General features: G+C 43.2%; 1 protein-coding gene across 4 annotated transcripts in view; it reads left to right on the forward strand.

The window, feature by feature from the left end:
• The first annotated feature begins 924 nt into the window (after positions 1-924).
• Positions 925-22,672, forward strand: part of SYT6 (synaptotagmin 6) — a 140,189-nt gene continuing 118,441 nt past the window's right edge. For 2 of the 4 annotated variants that reach the window (XM_081864979.1, XM_081864980.1), the window contains exon 1: positions 925-1,555. In XM_081864979.1, coding sequence (XP_081721105.1) covers positions 1,411-1,555 — 145 coding nt within the window. In that variant the 5' untranslated portion in view covers positions 925-1,410. Of the gene's footprint in view, positions 1,556-20,273; positions 20,506-22,672 lie in introns of those variants that run through there. The other 2 variants (XM_081864981.1, XM_081864982.1) reach the window with 1 other exon arrangement.

A 22,672-nucleotide genomic window follows, 5' to 3' on the forward strand; every position in this document is an offset into this window, starting at 1 on the left:
ATACATGCTCTGCTGATGTGCATGGGGACCAGGAACTGAAGCCCCGTACGAAATGGTTGCCACCTGTATGGGACAGCTGCCATATTTCTCCTTACCAAGGCATTCTCATCAGAAGCAGGCAAATGAGGCGAGAGGTGAAGGCAGGAGAAGTTAAATCATAGTGGAATTCTATATAAACAACATATCCTAACAATGATTTTACAATGGCTGTAGAATTGTAATATTAATGCCAGGAGTAGAAAACAGCACACCCACATGCAATTGAAACCCCCAACTGAACTCTCTTCCTTTATACACGACTCTTCTTTGGCATCGTGGAGACTTGATTCCCACCTACCTGGAATTAGAGAGGACTATGTTTTGAGGGCATAGCACGCCGAATCTCCATAATCATTTGTAGAGATTTGTCTCGCAGCTATACGAAGTTGTGTTAACAGGTAATTATCTGACACTGTAAGTGCAGTGGAATTGTTCCAGACACCCACTTTCTTATGATCCACGAGACTGGGGCTGCAAACTCCTTGGCACATCTTTTGTGCGTGGTTTTTTTCTTTTCTTTTGTTAGATTCTCTTCCTCCTCCTCTTCCACTCCTGAGTTCGTTTCTACAGGGTATTGTATTAATTGCCCATTATGCGATCGTTGCTCATGCCTGACAATTGGCGCTTTCTCTATGTGCGGATTGGTTGCACAGCCTGGTCTGACAGTGGGAACCCAGAAGTGATACTGTAAATTAAAAGAGTGATCTAATTACCGTACACAAAACAGGGCTGGCCCCCTATTAGCAATTTGCAGCTTAGCATCTTAGGGCTGGGCTAAGCCAATAAATAAAACCTGTTCCCTCCCTTGTGCTGGAAGCTGCGTGTGTAGCAACCAATGGTGCTGCTCAGCTTCAGCTCTGTGTTGTGACAAGCTGTTCCGTGCTGTAAGATCTCAGCGCTCCTGTTCTCTCCTTTGTACGTGTAGCTGCAATGTCTCCTCCACCACCTGATACAGAAGGTACACCCACCGAGGGGTTAAATAGCTTCTCTGGAAGGAGGCTTTGAAAGTGTGCAAGGAGGGAATCAAACTGAACTGGGGAGGAGGAGGAGAAGGAGGATCCCTGTGCAGAACACGCCTTGGCAGTAAATGCAGCTCTCTGTTATTGAATGCAACAAGAGCATCAGAAGGCACGGGCTGGTTTGCAGCGAGCCGTGGTGTGCCAAAAGTGACCTCAAGTGGTCAAGCCTCAGCCTTGACCTCAGCCTGTGCCACACGGTTTGTCTCTGGGCAGAGAGGAACTGCGATGGCATGCAGGCGCTAGTGGAGTCCTGAGTCCCGGGCTGTGTGGCACTGGGACTGGGACTCTGCCCTCCTACTTTGATCTTTCCAAATCAGCCAGGTAGGAGGCAAAGGGAGATGCAGCTTGGGAAATGAGCGTCGCTAAGGAGGAAAGCCAGTGTCAGACGGCAGCTCGGATTGTCACCGACCTTTGCCGTAAGAAGAGCCTGCCCCAGTTGGACTTGGAAACCTGCAAGGAGTTCCTCCTCTTTCAAGACCTGAGCAGCCCTGAGCCAGGTACAGTGACCTCTGTTCCCCTGTTAACTGCTCCTTGACTCCTATTCACATGATGCTATGGGAGAAGAAGGTCACCATAGAGGTGAAGCTTGTACAAATGCCCCCTTTATGCCAGGCATTTCCCTCTATCTCGTTTTAAATCCTCTGCAGATGTGTGTTGTTGGGGGAGTCCGAAGAAACCTGTTGAAACAGCAAGTTCTTGTAATGTTTGCTAAGTGAAAGAATACTCAAAGTGAAAGAATATTCAAAATAACTGAAAGGAAGCAGGGGAAAATGTGTAGAAACACCTCCTCCCTGTTCAAAGAGTGTAAGGGTGGGGTGCATCCATTTTTAGGAAGTCTTTTAGCGAAATCAAGCTCAGTCTGTGTACCTGTGTACTTTGAGATCTCAGAGTTTCACCTGTTAGTTAGTACAAGGTGGTGGATACCCTTGCATTTTGACAGCTCTGTGGTTAGCAGTAAAAGAGAGAAAAAAGTACATTTTACTCATTAACTGAGTGCAGCTTCTATCAAAGAAGTAAATGGGTTGCAGTGCTGCATTGAAAAGCTCAGAGACTTGAGTTAAACTTGACTTTCCAGTGGCAGTAAAAGCCATCAAGGAATCTCATTTTAACCCCATGCTAGATAGTAGGAGTATTCTTAGGGTTGATATTATGCTCCCCCCCCCACCCAGGGTCAAAACCTGTTTAAAATATTGCTTTAAATCCAGCAGTAGTAGACATAGGAGGATGAGTCTCTTAACAGCTATTAGCTGTGATACCTAAATGGACATTCAGACTAGAAGCAATATTGCCAGGGCTGTCTTACTCATAGGCGCTAGGGATGCGGGGCACCTGGGTGCCAGGCTCTCAGGGGCACCAGGATGAGAGTCTGGGGCCCGAGAGTTGAATCCGGGGAAGAGCCCACCCATCGGTTGGAGTTTGGGGGTGACTGAGCCAGCAAAATGCTGAGGTGGCCGCAGTGGCATAGCGTGGGTTATCAGCACCCGGGGCAAGGCAAGTAATTTGCGCCCCCTAACCCATGGATTTGCGCCCCCTAACCCATGGATTTCCCTAACCCCCAGATGTTGCGCCCGGTGCAGCCGGCCCCCCCTGCACCCCCCACGCTATGCCACTGGGTGGCCGGCCAGCTTTGCCCTCCTGCATGCCTAGGACTGGGCAACGGGGGGGGGGGCGCTGGGCAGATCTTTGCACCCCGGCGCCACATATCCTTAAGACAGCCCTGAATATTGCCCTTTATTGAATGCCGTGGCCAAACCACAACAGAGGGCAATTACTTCTATGGCCTGTCTGTGAGTTTCTCAGAGGAATCTGACCAGTCTGATCCAGCAGGTCTCGTGCAATAGGTCTGCTTTTGTGTTCTTAACACAGACTTCCTTATATTGCCTTGCCATTTTTATATTAAGATGCACAGCAACACCCATGTGCCCCACAGGACCAGGGAGAGTTCTGTGCCATCTCCAGCCACAAGTAGAGCCAATTTATGCCTGTTGAAACATTCATCACCACAGGGCTTGAACACTGGTCTAAATCATAGTTGCTTCCTGGAATTGTCTTTGACATGCCCTTAGGGAAGGTTTGCTTTAAAATCAACTATCCTAGGCCAGACTTTCCTGACTGTGGAAAGCCAACAGGACGCCTTCATGAACAGGAAGTCTTTGCTTGTTGCTTGATAGAATCCTTTGCCAACCTGGTGCCCTCCAGATGTTTTGGATGACAACTCCCATCAGCCTCAGCCAGCGTGCTGGAGGACACCTGGTTGGCAAAACATCTGGAGGGCAGCAGGTTGGATATTTGCTGCAGCTTTCCTTGTGTGACAACAAATAAGCTCCAAGTGGAAAGTTGAGTCTTTGCAATTTCATGAGTGCAGATGAGTTTCTAAAGCAAGAGAGAGATAGCTGGACTCACATCTGCCACAGACTGGCAGCCCTGTCCCTGGTCCCAGGTGTGTGTGTGTGTGTGTGTGTGTGTGTGTGTGTTTTCTTCTGACTGTTTCTCCTTGCTATGGGATTTGCACTTTACTTGCCTGGCATTCTTTTCTTTGGAATATGGAAGGATAACTGAATAGACGTTTGGCATTCAAATCAGGACCCAGAGCTGAACCCTGGTACAAAATAAACCCTGTTCATGAGGCACCAAGAGGGGTCCTGGCAAGCAACATTTCTGAAATAATAAACTGCTTCTCTGAAGCAGTTCACAAAAACTTTACATTTCAGAGTTGCTCACCTGAACCCATCTCTGGTTGATTGTTCTATATCCCTGCAAACGGCTGACTATCGGGATGGATGCTGTGATTTCAGCGGGGATTACCTGATTGCTGAGGTAGCTTCACTATTGCTTTAAAGCAGCCCATCGACCTGCTGTTCGCAGCAGAGTGCAAACAATGCCCTGATTTTGACAAGCAACCTCGTGCCGTTTACTAGAGATGGTGCTGAAATTCATAACTGCCTATCTTGGAATATCTCGCTTAGAAGATTTGTTGGCATTATGAAGCAAGTGCCGTTTTCTTTAAAAGTTCTTCTCTGGCTTGGGTCTTAATCCAAGTTGGCACTTCTCCATCCAGCCCCGATGCTTTGAATGCTGCTATAACAGTTTCCCAGGAACCAGGGAGCCAGGGAAGTGCAAATATTCAGGGTGCCTGAGTCCATACTGTGTTTCCCTGATAAATCAGAAGTATTTGCTGCTTGCTAGAATTCAGATGATCTCTCAAGACTTGCAGTGTATTGCAAGACATGATCTGCTTTGCATGCAGAACACCCCAGGTTCAACTCCCTGTATTTCCAGATGGGACTGGAAACGTTCTGTGTCTGAGACCCACTTCCTGGAGACCCACTTCCAGTTCAGTGTAGGCAATGATGAGTTAGATGCACCAATGACCTGACTCACTGTAAGGCATCTTTCTATGCTCCCATGGATTGATACTAGATCCCAGTAGACATAAGATTGAGTCTTTGTGTTAGAGAGCTATCAGGTCTGCCATGAAAAGAACTGTATAGAAAAATGTCTGGTGAAGTTGATGGACTATGTTGAAATAGCTAAAATGACCGGAAGAATCAGAAATCAGGAAGACCAAAATTTTAATAAGGCATGGGGAAAATTTATAACATCTTAAAGACAATGGTAAACAGTTAAAATCTTGAGTAGGATTGGAATATCACTTGTAGTTTAAGGGTGAATTCTGGACACAATGGAGATGTAAAAGATTTGGACCATCATAAAAGATGCAGGAGGAAATGTTTAATAATAGGACCAACAAAGGGAAGGATGGAAGTCCAGGAGATTCCTTGGAATCTTGTTTTTATGATTTATGTTTGATATATCTCTGTAAAATTTTAACTTGAAAAATCAAATAAATCAATTAAAAAGCAAAGAAAAAGATCTGTAGATGTCACAGCACAATCAGAGCAAGGAATGGGAAACATGGAACTTGTGGAGGATGACTGATGTAGAGATTTGCGCTGAGCTCTTCTTGGTAGTAATGGATGGGCTCCCTTTGGCTCAGGGCTCATCCAGACTTCCTTTTGCGCTGTGTTTGTAGCACAAGTCTGTACTTTAAAGCTCTGTGTCTGAGTGGTGTTTTTTGTTTTGCTTGCCTCAGAGCCTTCCCTGCAAAAACCCGCTCTTTAATACTGACAAGTCTGTGGAAAAAAACAAATTGCTATTTGTTCTAGTTCAGCATTAAGTGGGTTTTCCTTGGAAAGTGGCAAGGCACAAAAAGAGAAGGCACTCAGACACAGACTGGGAAAGCACAGACCTCTGTCTAGAAAGCACAGGGCAAAAGGTAAGGGTGTCTGGAATTTGGCTCAGCAAATGACTCTGAGCCCAATTCAGAAATCCTACTGCACATCCAAGGAGATTATTGGCAGTATGATATGGCCCAAATGCCTCCCCCACCCTCACAAGCCTGAAGACCTCACCCTCATGAGTTATGCCCTCTTCTCTTCCCATCACACTTCTCAGGAGGTCAGTGGCAGTAGCTGTTACCAGGAGGACACTCTGAAAGAGCTCCATTTCCCCCCGGTGTCCAGTATATGCATGTGTCCAGAAGCTTAGTTTACAATGTGAGCTAGATGAGTCCTTCTTAGGGGAATAGTGCTTAATGTATAATGCAATTGAGCATTACAATCTGGAAATATTCATATACTGAAACAGTGAAATTTGTACTTTGATAACATCATAGCTCCTATTTTAGCAGTGAATAATCCAACCTATCCTCTGAATATTGGTGTGTTTTTCTCTTGTAAGTAAGAAGAGTATAATATTGTGCATAGTGAGGAGGACAAATAATTTTCCCCTCCCTCATATTATCAGAACTCAGGGACATCCTAGGAAGCTGAAATAATAATTATAATTATAATTATAATCATTTATTATTTACAATCTACCCATCTGGCTGGGTTTCCCCAGCCACTCTGGGCTGCTCCCAACAGAATTAAAAGCACAATAGAACATCAAACATTAAAAACTTCCCTAAACACGACTGCCTTCAGATGTCTTTTAAAAGTCAGACAGTTGCTTATTTCCTTGACATCTGATGGGAGGGCATTCCACGGGGCAGGTGCCACTACCGAGAATGCCCTCTGTTAGATGATTCAAAACAGCACAGTTGAAAGAAAGATGCTTAGATAGTTGAGGTAATTTTAATCTGTTTTGTTTTTTTGTAAACTGCCTTAAGGTGTTTTTTTTTTTTTTACAATGAAGTGGTGTATAATTATTTTTTTATGAAAAGGCAGCTTCGGTGCCAAAACCAGGCCTAAACACTGATTGAAATGGATCTAGAAAATCATAAAAAGAAGCAAATCCAAAATTAACTCCAGCCAGCATGGTCAACAGTCAGATATGATTGGAAGACATCAGGTTAGAGAAGGCTGGGCTAGTAGCTTCAAACTCCATGACTTATGAATTTCCTTAGATGACTCCATGACTTATGAATGACTTTAGATGACCATTCTTTGTTTCGTCACCCAATACTGCCCCCCACTCCGCAGTGTGCATTGAGAATAGGCCATTCATACATGTTCTATATGAGCACATACATGAATTTGTACGTTGTCAAACAATCTAGGCTTGTGATGACCTGAAAAGTCAAGTTTTTATACTTTACACATAATTTTTATGCCCATATATTGTATAAAACACAAGCTGATGATAGGACAAATTGAGAGGATGAAAGAGGAAAATATGGCTTTCTAGTACACAGAGTTACAAAACCCTCCTGCCGCTTTGAACAGCAGTGAAATTCTCTTGGAACTATTGGAGAGCTCCATGCCATGCTAGCCTACTTTCTTCTCTGTGGTCCCCGATAATCAGTCCTGAGGCAATGCTCACAGGAAAGACTCCCATAGGCCAATATTGATGACTCCAGAATGCCTGACTGCACAACTGAGGCAGGAGGGCAGAATGAGAACATTTGTATAATGGGCTGAGTGCAACCAGCCAACATATGCCTGGCACTTTTGCTATGATAACAAGAGGTTTCCTTCCGGGATGCCTTAATGTCTCCCTGTGTTATCTGAGCCTGCATGCAGCATATTTCTGCACTGGTAATTTCCCATGTGTTACGACCTTGTAACACTTGTAAATTTGTATTTTTTGCCAATCAGACAGAGCAGAAGGTTTAGTGGACCACAGCAGAGGAAACCAAGGAATTCTGAGGTCTGGAAAAATATTCTGTACAACTCAAGCAAGAACCAAAAGTTAGTCTACGCTCAAAGTTTCAGTGGTTGCCAAGCAGAAGTTGGTCATCCCATCACTGGCCAATAGCAATTAGACTGGAATCTCAGAGTTGGCTTAGGACGATTGGAAAGGGCCATAACTCAATGATGAAGCATCTGCGTTGCATGCAGAAGATCCCAGGTTCACTTTCTAAAATCTCCTTGTATGGCAGTACCTTGTCTGAAACCTTGGGATGCTGCTGCCAAACAGTGTAAGGATCTGCACTGCACTAGATAGATCAACAGTCTGACCGGGTATAATACAGGTTCCTGTGTTCTTAAACTGGGGGTTGGAGCCAGAGGTCTCCCCATGGAAGTGCACTCATAGTGTGGCATTCCCACCCTGTCCTCCCCACTGCAGCCTCCTGCAAACACCGAGAAGCTGCTCTGAAGAGTCAAGGGATGCTCTGGAATGTTTCAGATTGTGGCACCAGGACTGTACTGGAAGGGGGTGAATTTCAGCAGAAATAGGCCACCATGTCAGTAGGAAAATTGAGGGGGGAGTCAGGAAGGAAGAGGCAGAAAAAATGTCAGATTGTCCAACTGGGCTTTCCCTCACATAGCTCTGGATCCAAGCCTGTGCTTGACATGGAGTAGTCATATCTTTTTTTTAAAAAGGAGCAAGTGTTCCCCACTATAATACAACATGGTTAGAGGAGAGGCAAACTATTTACTCATTTTCACTGACTTCAATTAAACACGTTTGATGTGGCTTGGTAGTGAAAACACATGATATTCAATTGTATAATCTCATGATTCCTGCACGTTTACTGGTTTGCTATTTTGGCCTACACTGATTTTAAACACCTACCCACCAATAACATAACAATGTGGTACATCCGCAAATAACCTCATGAAATCAATTCAGTGCAGCACAAAACAATACAATACACTGAGGACAACTTCTGAGTGAACTCCATGCATCTGTTAGTTTCTGGTCAATGACACTTTCACTTGTCTTTACCCACAATTCTGTATTTAATCCACAAATTTTAAAATAAAAAAGTGTATTTGATGCATTCATACTGCCTAGAACTGGGTCACAATATCCAGAGAAGTGCAAAATTGGGAGGTAGCAAAGTTCCAATTTGTAAATTAGTCTGAGGTGTGTGGATCAGGTAATTTCATACAGGAATTTGCAAAGATTAAATTCCTCAAACATCCCTACTCCATATTCAGCTATTGGCAGCTGCTGTCACATTGCCTTTCCTTTTTCTTTTTTTAAAATATTTATTAAGTTTTTCCAAATTAATACAAAACACAAACAAAGAAGGAAAAACAAATATGCACAAAAAAAGAAAAATAACAAAAATACAAAAAAGCAAAACAAATAACAAATAAAATTTTCATTACTTTCTCCATTATCTTATTTCCCGGACCTCCCCTCACCTCCCCCCTTTGTATTCCAATTAAAATTCTTAACTCAACAAATCCTTATTATAACTTATTATGACTTATTTTAACTTATTACTCGATCTTCACATTACAGCTGGAAATCAAATAATTTCTGTCCACCATCAATCTAACATTCATTAATTTTACAATATTTCTGCAAATAGTCCTAAATTTCTTCCAATCTTCTTCCGCTGACTCTTTTCCCTGGTCTCGGATTCTGCCAGTCATTTCTGCCAGTCCCTGTCACATTGCCTTTCCCACATCTGCCTTTATCCATTATGAGGGTTTCTTTTTAAAGTAACAGCCTATTCAGTTGTGCCTGTTTTCTTAGCTGTTCACTTTCTGTCATTAATTTGGGGTATCTGGTAGCATGGGTTTTGCGCACTGATCTACATCTCTCTGCATAATGAAGTGCATTTTAAAACACATAGCAATTGCAAGAAGAGAACACCACTGAGACAGACTATTTGGCACTTGATAACCCACTGATATTCCTAATTAAGGGTTTGTTTTTGATACAAACGTGAAGAACTAGATCATCAAATACAAAGTTGGTGTTAGCCTAGAAAACCAACTCTAGGCAAGTTTAAGCTTTGATGAACTACACCGTAGGCACCCCTTTAAAATGCTGCTATCAGGGTGTGCGACTGGATATAACTGGCATAGGTGGCATTATGTCTGGGAAGAACTGTGATCATGCAAACATAGGCAGGGAATAGGAAGAAAGACTGAATAGCCTTCAAGGGAAAAAAGAGGCTTGGGAAAGGAGTTCACTGGAAGCTGAACTTGCCCAAGGCAAAGGGAAGGAGGAGGTGGGGGAGTGGTGGGAGAGACAGGCTAATTATAGGGTGCATGGACAGGAAGCGGCAGAACCAAGAACATCCAAACACAAGCTTTTGAACAGCCTTAACAGCCCTTTGGTGTTTCCTTCTCCTGGGGCTTCTGGGAGGTGGAAGTCAATGAAATCAGGAAAGAACAAGTGATCATGCGTTGCAGGCTGGGGTGGAGTTGAGCAGAAGGAAATTCTGAGAGCTTGAGCCACTTTTCAGGGAAAAGATGAAAGGAAAACCAAGGTATGTTAAAATAGCAGTTGGTGCAATGCAGGCAAAGTGAACATTCAGTCTGCTCTTTGTCAAAACACAAAAGCAAACGACACCCGGTGAAATGGCGGGGTAACAGGTTTTGAGCAAAATACATGCTGTTTGCTTGTGACACTCACTGCCAGAACATCAGGGAGGCCAAGAATGTTGGGTGGGATTGAATATGGACTTGTCACATCCAAGCTGCTTATTGCAGCAAGAATAAGATGCCTCTGATAACAGGCTGCAAGAAAGACAAACCGGGCGGCGGGGGGGGGTGTGAGGTTTACATCAGTGGTCTGTTATCAGATGTGTGCTATCAGTGATGCAACTGGATGTGCACATCAATGCACTTTGGGCTGGAAGGTGCTTTCTAATGCATATTGTGGAACAAAGAAAGAAAACACAGCTTGGTCATCAGTGCAAGTTCCAATTCACCTGTAGCAGATTTTTGAAATACAATATGATGTATAACACAGGATGCTTTTTAAAACAGAAGCAGCAGCAATGTGAAAGCTGTCCTTTTCAGGATAAGCACTGGCTGATCAGTGGGCATATTCTTCTCATATTAATGTGAAATGCTGTTGCTGCTGTTATTTTTATATGTTAAATGTGTTAGTATCTTTCCATTAAAAAGAAAGCACAAAATGGTCTGAAATCTACAGCACCAAACCAGAAAAGCACAACTGAGGGATCATCATCATTATACTTTCAATTTGTACACCACCTTTCTATATTACTATACACAAGGCAGCTTACAAACTGAAGAAACAACAAAGATCACAACCTTATAACAATCTGGTCCAATACAAAAATGTCATAATAAAAACATAAACACCTTATATCAAATAAAGTAATATTCAATAATCCATTCAAATATGATAGTACACAATAAAATTAAATATACACACTTACCTTTCCTCCACTCTTCCCAGGCACAATCTGTGATTTTTATTTGTCTTTTTGCTTAGAGCAAACATCAATCCGCATAAAGCCCAAATTGACGTTGGCTCCAGTTCAGCTTTAAAGAGTGGGTTTTCACAGAGAAAGCTCAGAGCAAAAAAACACAAAAAAGACACAATAGTGTTAAAGTGTGGAGCTCTGCCTGGAAAATGCAGAGGAAAAGTAATTGTGCATAAGCCCTGAAAACAAAAAAACATCAGCATTTAAAGAACTTTGGAGAACAGAACTGGCATCAAAAGCTTAAGTACCCTTATCCTCCCAGATCTCATGTAAAGTAGCTGACATCATTCCCATTTTACAGATGGGCAAGTCGCTTACCAAAGGTTAATCATTAAGCCCATAGCTAGAAATTCCGGGAGCCTTGGGTGTATGTGGGAGTGTGCCTTTCTCTTTATAAGCCACCTATTCTATTAAAAAGGGCTCTCTTATTTACACCTTCAGTGGAAACCTGTGGCACTGGCCAGGATTTCAGACTAACCTCTCTTGCTTGCAGCATTTTGCATCAGCTTGTTATATAGGTTGTTGCCTTATTGAATGGCTGTGCAGCTTACCATTTGCTATGGAAATAGTAGCCCCTGCTGCTTACTTAAGCCCATGCATAGCAATTTGTCATTGATTCTCTGAAGCAGGCAACCGAGCGAGAGGCAACTCTGTGTGTAAAGTGAGTCAGACCTCACTGCTGCATGAAAGGTTGCAGCACACACAGCAAAGATGATAAACTCCAGACTGTAATTAAAAAAATGGTTGGTGCCATAATGGAGCAACAGCAGCTGGCAGGTCTATGTCTAATGGGCTACCTGTTGTTGTGGAGATAAGATTGACTGTGTCTCTAATAACAATAGGTATTGAGCCATTTCACTCAGTGGAGTTTGATATATTTGGGGCAAATCTATTAACCAAGGAATAAATCAAAAGGTGTTTTCAGTTCCTGAATTTATTGATCTGTTTTAGAAGCTTACAAGCCTCACCAGACTCATCACTGCAATTTTAAGTGCTGAACTGGCAGTCCTGTATGAAGACTAAATTGAGCATAAGGTACCAAAATTAGGGTAGCTTGGATGCAGCATTTGCTAATACCTTTGGATTGCCCTGAGGCAATGGTATGGGTTCATGCCCAGTCTAAATAAATTACTTGGGCATCAGTCCCACTGATATTGTGCAATAGGACTCAGTTCCATGTGATATGTTTAGGACTGGGTTGTGCAAATTATCAAAATAAAGCAGAATATGTTACCAGCGGCATCGCTACAAATCTGGATGTTGTGACCATGTATACTTCTTGATACTGCAATTGGAGGAGAGGACCTAGCTGTGGATGGATACTTCCAAACAACCCTGCAAGGAAAAGATTGAGGAATCCTGTAGAAAAACTAAAACAGGAATGAATATTACAAAGACACAAATACTTATCTGGTAGCTGGCAAGATTGGGGGGGGGAGGGGTGTTATGATTATGTTTAGTTGACTACTAAACATAGTTGTTATTGCATCTATGACAACCAATAAAAATATTTAGAGAAGAATATTAAGCAGACAGTGGTCCAGCAGTCCTGATCTTATGACGTTACTTCTGCCTAAATGTGAAATTCCGGGTGTGAAACTAATTTGAAAAACCACTGTGCGGACTATGGGGCAAAAATTCACAGTTATAAGAACCTTACTTCTTCATCATGAGCCTTCTTAGCATAGAACAACAACAACCAGAAGAAAAAAGGCCAAAAGGAATTTACAATATTATGGAAAGTGCTACTGCAGATTCTGGTTTTGTTGCCTATGACACCTTAATTTTGCTGCGGTATTTTTCTAGTGGATTCTACAGCAGCAATGTTTAGATTAGGTAAGTGTCAAGCTGTTGCTAGTTACTCTAAACAGATAATTAAGTCAATTAGCAAAATAAGGCACTTAATGGGAGAAAGTTATTGATATAAACATTTCGGCAAGCATGTTGCAGAGGGAATTAACTAATGCTAAAGCTGTATTTCACGAACCACTTAATATAATGTGGCCCCAATTACTAGCTTGGAACTAGGGTCAATTATTCCTGTGTTAAATTTGTAGGCTTGCGTGCTGATTCAGCGATTCCTTGTGTTGTAGTATCATACACAAATCAATGGATCAGAGTCATGGAATAATGTTCTTTGCACTAATAAAAAAGGTATCTGTTTCAGTTACAGCTGTGAGAGCTTGTAAATTCCTGACATGACTCTACAGACACCATTTTTATAGCCTTATGGGGGCTGCTGTGTGTGTGTTTTGACTAGATCCCCAGTATCCACCAAGTACAGCCTAGTGGCCTAGTGGAGAAGACCTACACTTAGAATGAAAGAAAAGGGCACTTGGCCCAGGAATTTGTTTTCGTCGCTAGCACCTTTTCAAGCACAAACCCACTTTTTATTTCTGTCCATTAGTATTCATTTCAGAAAGAGAGACAGAGACTTTTAATTGTCATTCTTGTTAAACTACTCTACTGTTAGCTCTCTTGGGGTTGCTGATCAGAAGGTTGGCGGTTTGAATCCCCACGATGGGGTGAGCTCCCGTTGCTCTGTCCCCAGCTCCTGCCAACCTAGCAGTTCGAAAATGTGCCTTTGCAAGTAGATAAATAGGTACCACTCCAGCGGGAAGGTAAACCGCGTTTCCGTGCCCTCTGGTTCCTGTCACGGTGTCCCATTGCGCCAGAAGCAGTTTAGTCATGCTGACCACATGACCCAGAAAGCTGTCTGTGGTCAAACACTGGCTCCCTCGACCTGAAAGCGAGATGAGCGCCCCAACCCCATAGTCACCTTTGACTGGATTTAACCATCCAGGGGTCCTTTACCTACTATTATTAAGTTGCTTGAATCATGAAAATGGCGTGAATCAAATTACAGACACCATAAAAATACTAAAAACAAATATAGTCAATAAAAACCTTAGAAACCCCACATCTTTACAAAATAAAAGACTTTCAGATCTTGCCCTACAAAAGCGGCCACAAATATTTAAAAATTGAGGTAATTTTCTTTTTTTCTTTTTTGCCTAGCGTCTAACAATGGATGAAGATGGTGCCAGGTGGGCTTCCCTGAGGGGGAGCATTCCACAAGCGGAGAGGCATCACCAAGAAGGCTCATTCTCATGTTGCCACCCTCTGGACCTCCCATGGAGGAGGCACACAGAGAAGGGCCTCAGAAGATGATTGCAGGGTCTGGGTTGGTTCATGTTGAAAGAGGTAATCCTTGAAGTATTGAGCTTCTGAACCTCAAAAGGCTTTGGAGGTCAAAACCTGAATTGAGCCCTGAGACTAATTGGTAGCCAGTGCAGTCATGCCGGAATTGGAGTTTTACAATCGGGCAAAGAATGTTGTTTCTGCTACTTTCCTGGTGACTGCCCAGATGCCTTGGGTTACCTTCTCCCTCTTCCTTAGGGCCTCTGTCATTCCCCTTGCTGACCACCTTTTCTTTTTCAAATGCTTAGTTTTTGTTTTGTGTGGACACATCTGCTATGTGATGTCTGGATAGAAAGCCTCTAGATTGCTTACAGGAAAATCGCCCCCAATTTGACCTTCATATCCTCCTTTATGTCCCATTTCACTTCTTATAATGTCACTATTTCATCTATGACAATGGCGGCTCTGCTTAGCCCAGGAATGGTGCCCCACCCTGCTTTATAGCACAATGTATTATTCTATTGTCAACATACAATGCCTGCAGAACATCAACATTTACAGCACACTGCAAAACAGGAATAGCTGCTCTCTACCATCTTGATCACGCAATGCTTCCTGGTTAAAGTTGTGCCTCCTCTAGTGCTGTCTTCTCTAACTTGCATGAACCTTGAATACAAGTAGCCTAGTAGTGATCTGTCTAGTTAAGTCATGCCATGTGGACATAAAGACATAATGCCAGAGGGCAGCTCAGAAGACTGGCTCTTCCAAATGTCTAGATGGTGTAATTTATGCCAGAGGCAGAAATTAATTTCACTTTCATGCAGCTTTCTTCCATCCATCTTCAGGGGGTAAAGCTGGTTGTTGTTTTTTAAAATAAAAAGCACAAGTAGATTAAATTTCTTTTCTGAAGAGTCCAGGTGATCAAGGTTGACGGAAGGCCACTATAACATAATGATCAGCAAAGGCCAAGTGAGCATTCTTTTCTCAGCCTAGATTGCAGACTGCTGGTGGCAAGGATCCATCCATAATTTCCCATTACAGGCATACAATTGCAAACCTTCCGAAACTGTGATGTAAAATAGCATGTCAAGCAACAATCTGAACCCACAACCCCCTCCTCATAGCCCCATATACTTCTTTCTCTGTAGTATTACAGTCTTATGTCTAGCCAGATTTCACCATATCCTGTAGGGCCAGATGTACTGGCACAGCACATGATATGCCCTATCTTTGGGGATTTAGTTTTGACAAGCGAAGCAGCAGGCCTGGGATGAATGGCATTAGACCATCAAAGTGAATCATTCTGATTCATTTTAGCCTTAGGCTCAGCATTTCAGGAGGAGATGATGTTCCCCAGGCAAAAAACTGTGATGGAGCTATATTGTGTGATGGAATGCAGACTGCCTGTTCCACAAATGGAAAAGCTTCTTCCCTTCACTGAGATCCAGTGGACCTTTCTGTTGGAGATAAGGTGGTGGGGGTGAACGTCTCAGATTCCCGCTTCCCACACTGTATCACTTCATGCTGCTCTGGAAGGTCCCTCAACTATTTAGAGCAGACCTTCAGGAGACGTGAGGGAAAGGATTGCTTCCCTGCCCTCTTCACCCAGCACCAGTGAAAGAACACTGAGTGCAGCTCTGGGTCCAAGCTAAAGGATCTTGTGGCACCCTAAAGACTGGCAAGTTTATTACAGCAGAAGCTCTTGACATGGACTATAGTCCACTTTGCGTCTTCTGTATAGTAATTTGGATATCATTCCTTGACTATAGCGTAGCCATACTGTGTGCGTTTCAGAGTACATTTTGGCTGACCATGTTGAAGAGAGACAAGGCTCTAAATGTTAAACTGAATCTTCTACTTAATAGCACCAGGCGTTTCTGAATACAACTCAAACCAATGAGGAAAATGAAAGAGAAACTACGATAAACAACTCAGGATTGTTATACAGAAAGTGTGTGTGGGGGAACTATTTAGTGGCAGTTGTTCTCTCTGCACAGTCGGTGTTGTTACTTATTCCAACAGTGTGTAGTGACAAATTATGTCCCCAGAGCCTTCTAAAACAGTAGCTGGGGCATCACAAAGTATAGGTGGCTGGACCTCCCACTCTCTAATTCAAGCACCGGCGGGTGGGACCCATGCCATTGGTCCTGCGCTTATGGGTCCCACTTCTAAACACTACTTTTTGCATGGGACAAAGCTGTAGAAATGAGGCTTCCCTAAGAAGAGCCCTTCTGTTCCCATGGTGGCCAATCAGATGATTAGGTGGGGATGCTGCTTCCCAGAGTGGCCATCACATGCCGCCAGGGAACCCCCAAGCAGGGCACGAAGGCAATAATTCTCTCCTTTGTCACTAGCTAGCAACTGATATATTCAGCAGCATGCTGCTTTTGAACATTGAGGTTGCATATCTTGCTAGAATTACCCTCCATGAACCCCCTTTCACAAGCATCTAAATTACCATGCCCTTAGCACATCTTGCACTGGCGAGTTCCATAAATTACTTACGTTTCGTGCAAAAAAGTACACCCTTTTGTCACTCCTGAATCTTCTGCCATTCAGTTTCACTGGGTGACCCTGAGTTCTAGTATTATTTGAGGGGTGTGTGTGTGAGAGAGAACTTCTCTTTATTCTTTTTCTTCACTGCATTCATAATTTTATAAACCTCCACTGTAGGCATACTCTGGATGTGATGTGTGTGTCCTTAAATCTAATATCAGAAGCATCCAAAACATAGCAGGTAACATGAATGGATAATCGTGGCTGCAGAGTATACTTACAAATTACCTCCAGAAAAATGTAAAGGGAAATTCATTCTGATATTTCAAACATGGAAATGTACTTGGTATGTAAAGGAGACCTCGGGGATGCTTGTTCCTTGCCCTGTCTCCATTCCACGATGTCTCTGAAGGATGGTTCAAAAAGCCAGCCTGTTTCCTTTGTTATCAGTCACACATGTAGCATTTGGTATGTAGCTGCCACGGTGTGTGAGGCCCATTTCCTGAGGCATTGCCAAGAGCACTGATGGGAAATGCTGATTGATCTGAGCACCAGCTTTTACATTCTGATTAGGTACCTGCTTCCATTCCAGATAATGAGCTACTCTCTGGGGGTCTGATATGTGCAGACGTGGTCCTGCTATAAAACTACCCAGAATGGAGCTGTTCTGTGGTCATTTAAGTTTCTTTTACACTCTTATTGCTCTCTTCAGTGGCCAAAGTGATGCTCTGGATTGATAGGCGGCTTCTGTACCGACAATAATTGTCTATTGATTTCACACTTTATTGCTGCATCTCCTGTTGCAGTTTGGATGCCTTGTGCAATGCTAGGCACACTGCTAGACTCAGAGCTTTACCTTACAAGAAAGGCTCTACAACAGGGGCTGGCAACATTTCGTTCTGTCAAGGACTGCATTCCCTGGTGTGTGTGTGAGAGAGGGGGGGGGAGAGATCTGTCAGGGGCTGCATTTCGACTGTGAACAGAGCTCCAGCCAGGAGTAGGAGGGCTTAGAGCAAACAGTGGGAGGTCCACCCCCTCCTCTCTCTGAAAATCTCTTCTGTCTCTCTTTTCCTGACCACCAGTGGGCTGCTGGGAAAGGGACAGAACAGTATTGCCAAAGGTCCAGACTGCTCACTTGCAGAGGGCCAAAGTAGGCCAATTCAGTTTGTATTCAAAAGTGAAACTACCCAATTCACACTTTCTGAAACAGTACACAAACTGAAACAGCCATTTCCCTAAATTCAGACTTTTCTGAATTTTGCAATGCAGATCTCCCACCAGGTAATAAGTACAAAATGCATATACTCAGGTAAAGTGTGCATATACTAGTGAAAATAATGTATTTAGGAAACATTGCTTTGCAAATATATGTATACTTAGACGCATTACAAACAAATGTATATTTGGAGAAATTTGCACTAAAATGCTGAATTTTCACGGGGACTTAAAAAAAAGAAGTTTGCAAAGTGATGTGAACATATGGACCAAATTTAAGACTGGAAAAGTGAGAAACTGAGAGAAAGTGAAATTGACAGAGTTGCCCATCTCAAGCCAAAAGCTGCATAAAATTAGACAAAGGGATGAAGGATTCCCAACTATGCTCTAAAAGGTGCCCAGTGCCCAGCCAAAAATGTCCTCAGGTGAAATTGGCTTGCATGATTACTGAAGCTACAAAAAGCTCTTCACCCCCTCCATAGGTCTTCAATGTGTAAAAAGCAGTGCTTTTTTTTTTGGTAAGCCCTTTCCCAGGGATTTGTGGCTGTGTTCCTGCAAGAGAAAGAAGGGGAGAAATTTGCTTTGGCTTGCATTTTAATGTGAACCTGCTTAATTTTTGTGGGGTAACCAGCCACATGTAACAAACATGCTTAAGTTTACACACACCAAATGCTGCATGGATTGTCCCGTAATCTCAATGTGTTAGTTTGGTCTTGTGATTTGCTCCCCCAAGCACTGGAATGCCCAAAGATGTTGCCTCATTACCATTCACTCTATTTATGGCATGTTTCCGTTTCACTCTTCCAGGACCGAATGCTGGAATTTCCTTTTAGGGATCACCCTGAAATGCCAGCTAGGCGCTATTTTCAAGAGCTATATTAAGGTTTGTTCTGACCAGTGGAGGGAAGTTGATTTTTGCAGTATTAAAAGTGAATCAGCTTGTTTGCAGAACAAGACAGTCATTTCTGGGTGGACTGAGCTGAGTTAATGACTTTCTGTTAATATCCTCTGCAAGCACATTCCTTATGCCCTGTGGCATTGCAGCTGCAGGGTTCATAAAGGCTCCCAAAAGTCTTTTTTCTGAACATTGCACTTTCCCACTTGAGGTTTAAATTGACACCCCATGATTATTGGTCTGCAATCATATATAGGAGCCAATGCTGTGATTTCATCAGTTGAACACACTCTACAGTGGTTGGATTAGGATTTGAGAAGCCAGGGTTCATTGGGATAGCACAGTAACCACAGTCTGAATATAAAAGCTAAAATAGTGAATTTTAGCACAACTAACTTACACAGGGAGTTGGGGCAAGGGAGGGGAATTGGAGATGGCTGGAACATGGCCAATGGAATGGGCAGTGTGGATGCAATAATGTGGGAGCCTTGGGGGCAACACCACAGAACTACTGATAAAGTCCAATATAAATACAAATATAAATAGAGATTCACTATTAATGGGTCAACAACATGTTGCTACATACACCTGTAATGGAACAGCAGCTATGAACAGCTACTCAGAAGTCAGCCTCACTAGGTTTGTTGGGGTTTCTGTCAAGTAAATGTATGGAGGTTCATTTTAGTACAAAAGACCAATACAGCTACTGCTGAGGCAAACATGTGAAAAGAATTCCTTTCTGAGTTTACACACACTCACACCTCCGCCAAGGCCAACAATTTGCTCTCAGACAGCTTATTTTCTAGAAATCATACAATGGGGCGGGGAACCCTTCAATTTCTGATACTACATAGAAGGAAAGCACACTTTTAAAAGCCAGGAGAAATAAGGAGGAAATGGATGGGATAGGAAAATGAGGGAGCTTTGGCAGCCCTCATGAGTTGCATAAAATTGAGGTCAGGGGATGCAATAGAGCCAAAAAATGATTTGGCTAATATACATGACTTTCCTTTTTGCTGTTCAGGTTCAAGTTTTGTGGACTGTCTTGGATGGAAATTAGTTACATACTTGCAAGTCATACCATTAAAAGAACTTATTTGTAAGACCACAAAAGGCGTACTGTGGTACCTAGGTTTAAGAACTGTCCTGTTTAAGAACGATTTGGTTTACGAACTCCACAAAACCCAAAATAGTGTCCCAGTTTGAGAACTTTACCTCAGTCTAAGAACGAATGGTGGAAGGGCACCGGTGGCGGGAGGCCTCATTAGGGAAAGCGTGCCTCAGTTTAAGAACAGTTTCGGTTTAAGAATGGACTTCGGGAACAGATTAAGTTCATAAACTGAGGTACCACTGTAATACATTAGTAGAATGAAGCCACTAATGGGACCTGTAGGGTTAGTTGTAGGGAATTATATTTTTAGAAATAAGTGTATAAAATGATGACTTATGACAAGTGAGTAACCAGGAGAGGTATGCAGTATAAACATGTTAAAAGTGTTAAACAGTATTTAGAGCCAATAATGTGGCTTCTGATATAATCAGCACATGTCTGAAGGTGTCTTCGGAAACTGGCTGTGTGTAAAAGCTATCAATCAAGTCCTCTTAAAAAATGGTATAAATGCACAATTCCAGTACCCAACATTATGCTTCTAAATGCAGCATTTCTTTTATTGCCTAACTTACAGAAATATCTGTGCGAGTATCAAGACAAAATAGAAGTACTGGGCTGAAAACAGGTAGTGAGCTTGTGTAAATCATTTGCACACACAGAAATGTGTGTGCATGCGCGTTTATGCCCAGATGTGAGCTGAAAGCTGGCTGGCTGCATCACTCCCTAGGCAGTGTACAGAGAGGCTGATCAGATTTGTAGACTTTTTGTGCATGTGGACCTCTGAGCCGACTCCAGTGTAGCTGCAGTCACCTCATGCCTAGTCGAGGAACAGAATCTCAAACTCCATAGAAACACACAGTCCCTATCTCTGCTGCTAATTGCATATGTGGAGCAGACTGAGGAAGGTGCCAGAGAGCTGGGCTCGGGAACAGAAGCCTGCCTGGTAAGTGAAAGCTCACAAAGTTGCTTTCTTTATTTCTGTTTCCCTTTCATGCTGATAAGAATCCTCTCCTTCCCTTTGCTGACTGTGCCTCAGAAGCTGGTGCAGCTTTGGGGCTGAGACGTGGATTTTTGCTTTCAGATATTTTTCACCGAGGCAGAGACACCCAGCATGTGCTTATGCCTACTTCTTCGAACCAGAGCAAAGGCTTTCTCCATTGTTTTGCAGAATGCAACTGACAAGCTGCTGATTTCCCCTCTTTGCAGATGTTTGCTCTTTAGCATCTTTTTTTGCTTCGCAAAACTACTGCTGGAGCAGCGTGTGTGTAATTCTCGTCACAGATAGATTGATGTGCACATATGAGCCTGTTAATCTCATTTCCCCATATGATTGCTCATTTAACTTTCTGTTTGAGTCCATACTTCCTTTCATATACCCCCCCCCTCCGCTTTAATGTTTTCGCTGTTTACATTTCTGGGTGTTATCTTGTACTACTTCTCTTTTTGCCTTCTTTGTGTGCCTTCTCGCACTGCCAAGCTCTGATGTTTCTACTCTCCCCACCCCACCTCCCACCCCCGCCACAATTCCATATCAGACCCTGAGATCAGTGTAATTTCTATCTGGGAATTGTGGAAGCCCCCAACTTGCTTATTTAAGAGATCTAATCCTTTTGCTTTGTTGAACTCATGGATATAATCGCCAACAATAATAATCATAATCTGGGTTGGGGAAAGATAGGGCTTTGTCTGTTGCACGCTCTCTGCTTAATTATACTTAAACACTGCAAAATCATATCCTGCTGGGACTGAGAAGCGGGGAGGAAGGGGGGAGCTATTGTGGAAGAGATTTCACATGGGCTGGAGATAACTCTCTCGGGAGTGGTAAGCGCATGGAAGCCAGCGGATGCTAATTGGTGCTACCTTGAAATTGAGTTCCATTTGTTATGCTACAGCATGTTAGTGTTTGACAACATTGTAGAAAACTGAGCAGCCAGCACGGCAGGCTGGGTGCCAGGAGCCCAGCTCTTAGCACAAGCGGTCTTCAGGATATTGCTCTGGACGGAATCCAGGGTGTTTGTTCCCCAGGTGAAGTGCAAAAATTCTACGCTGTTCTAAGTGCTTAGGAATCTGACCATGTAAAATCCCCCCGCCTATTCTTCGTAAACTTGGAAGGAGATGCAGATCAGCACTTTAAACTGAATCAATAGACCAGTCCATCAATTGCTTTCTTAAATTTCCTTCCCCCCTCCTCCTCCCCCATCAAGTGGTGCAGCTCTTCTGTCAGATGCATGACCCAGAATTACCTGACCCGAGCGTTGAACCTGATCACTGTAGCTGTTTGGTTTAATGGGATTTTATGGTGCATGGCATTCTGTGACTTGGGTCATTGGTGGAGAGGCGGCAGGGGGTGGGGTGGGGGAGAAGGTGCTTGCCATTTGCCTGCAAAATCTCTGGGATCAGAGACTTATGCATGCCTGTGAAAATGGTTGCTGTGCATTACATTCTAAGGGTGAGACCTCTCCTTTTTTTTGCAAGCTAATGGAGACAAAAGGCATACCAAACAACACAGGAACAGAGCCTCCTCCTCGCTCATCCAGCTGAGCTCAAGTGACAGCTCCAGCTCTGCTTCACAGACAAAGAGCATTACCAGGGCACGCAATGATGATTCTTCACTTAAGGGCTTGAGATGCAACAAGGGATTAAGGAAAGTGCCACCCCCAGTTCCCATGGAGGGTGGAGCCTTTCCCCCATCAATGGATGGCAAAAAGCCAGTTTAAATAATGATGATGCTGTTCCCTAGAGAGAACAGTAGCAGAGGAGGGCAGGGCTCCTGCACCTTTTATTAGCTGTGCAGAAGATGGGATTTTAGCAGTCAGTGGTAAGAAAAACTTCACTTGCTGACACGTCTTCTTCTGCACTCTTTCTAAAGGAACTGATGTGCTGTTTTTCTCTAGACACCTGATCACTCTACTGACCCAGTGAGTACTTTTCACGGTGCCGGCCCTACAGTTAGGCAAAGGGACGAAGTCACCTCAGATAGCTGATTATGGGAGACATGAAAAGGCAGCAAATGGACAAGTTGTCAGTAGTATTATTACAAAACACTTGTAGAATTTTCTGTCTCAGGTGACAAAACAATTTAGCTGATGTTATACTTTACTTTGGAGAGG

Source organism: Podarcis erhardii, assembly GCF_964252035.2.
Source record: "Podarcis erhardii genome assembly, chromosome: 6".
In the NCBI taxonomy this organism is placed as follows: domain Eukaryota; kingdom Metazoa; phylum Chordata; class Lepidosauria; order Squamata; family Lacertidae; genus Podarcis; species Podarcis erhardii.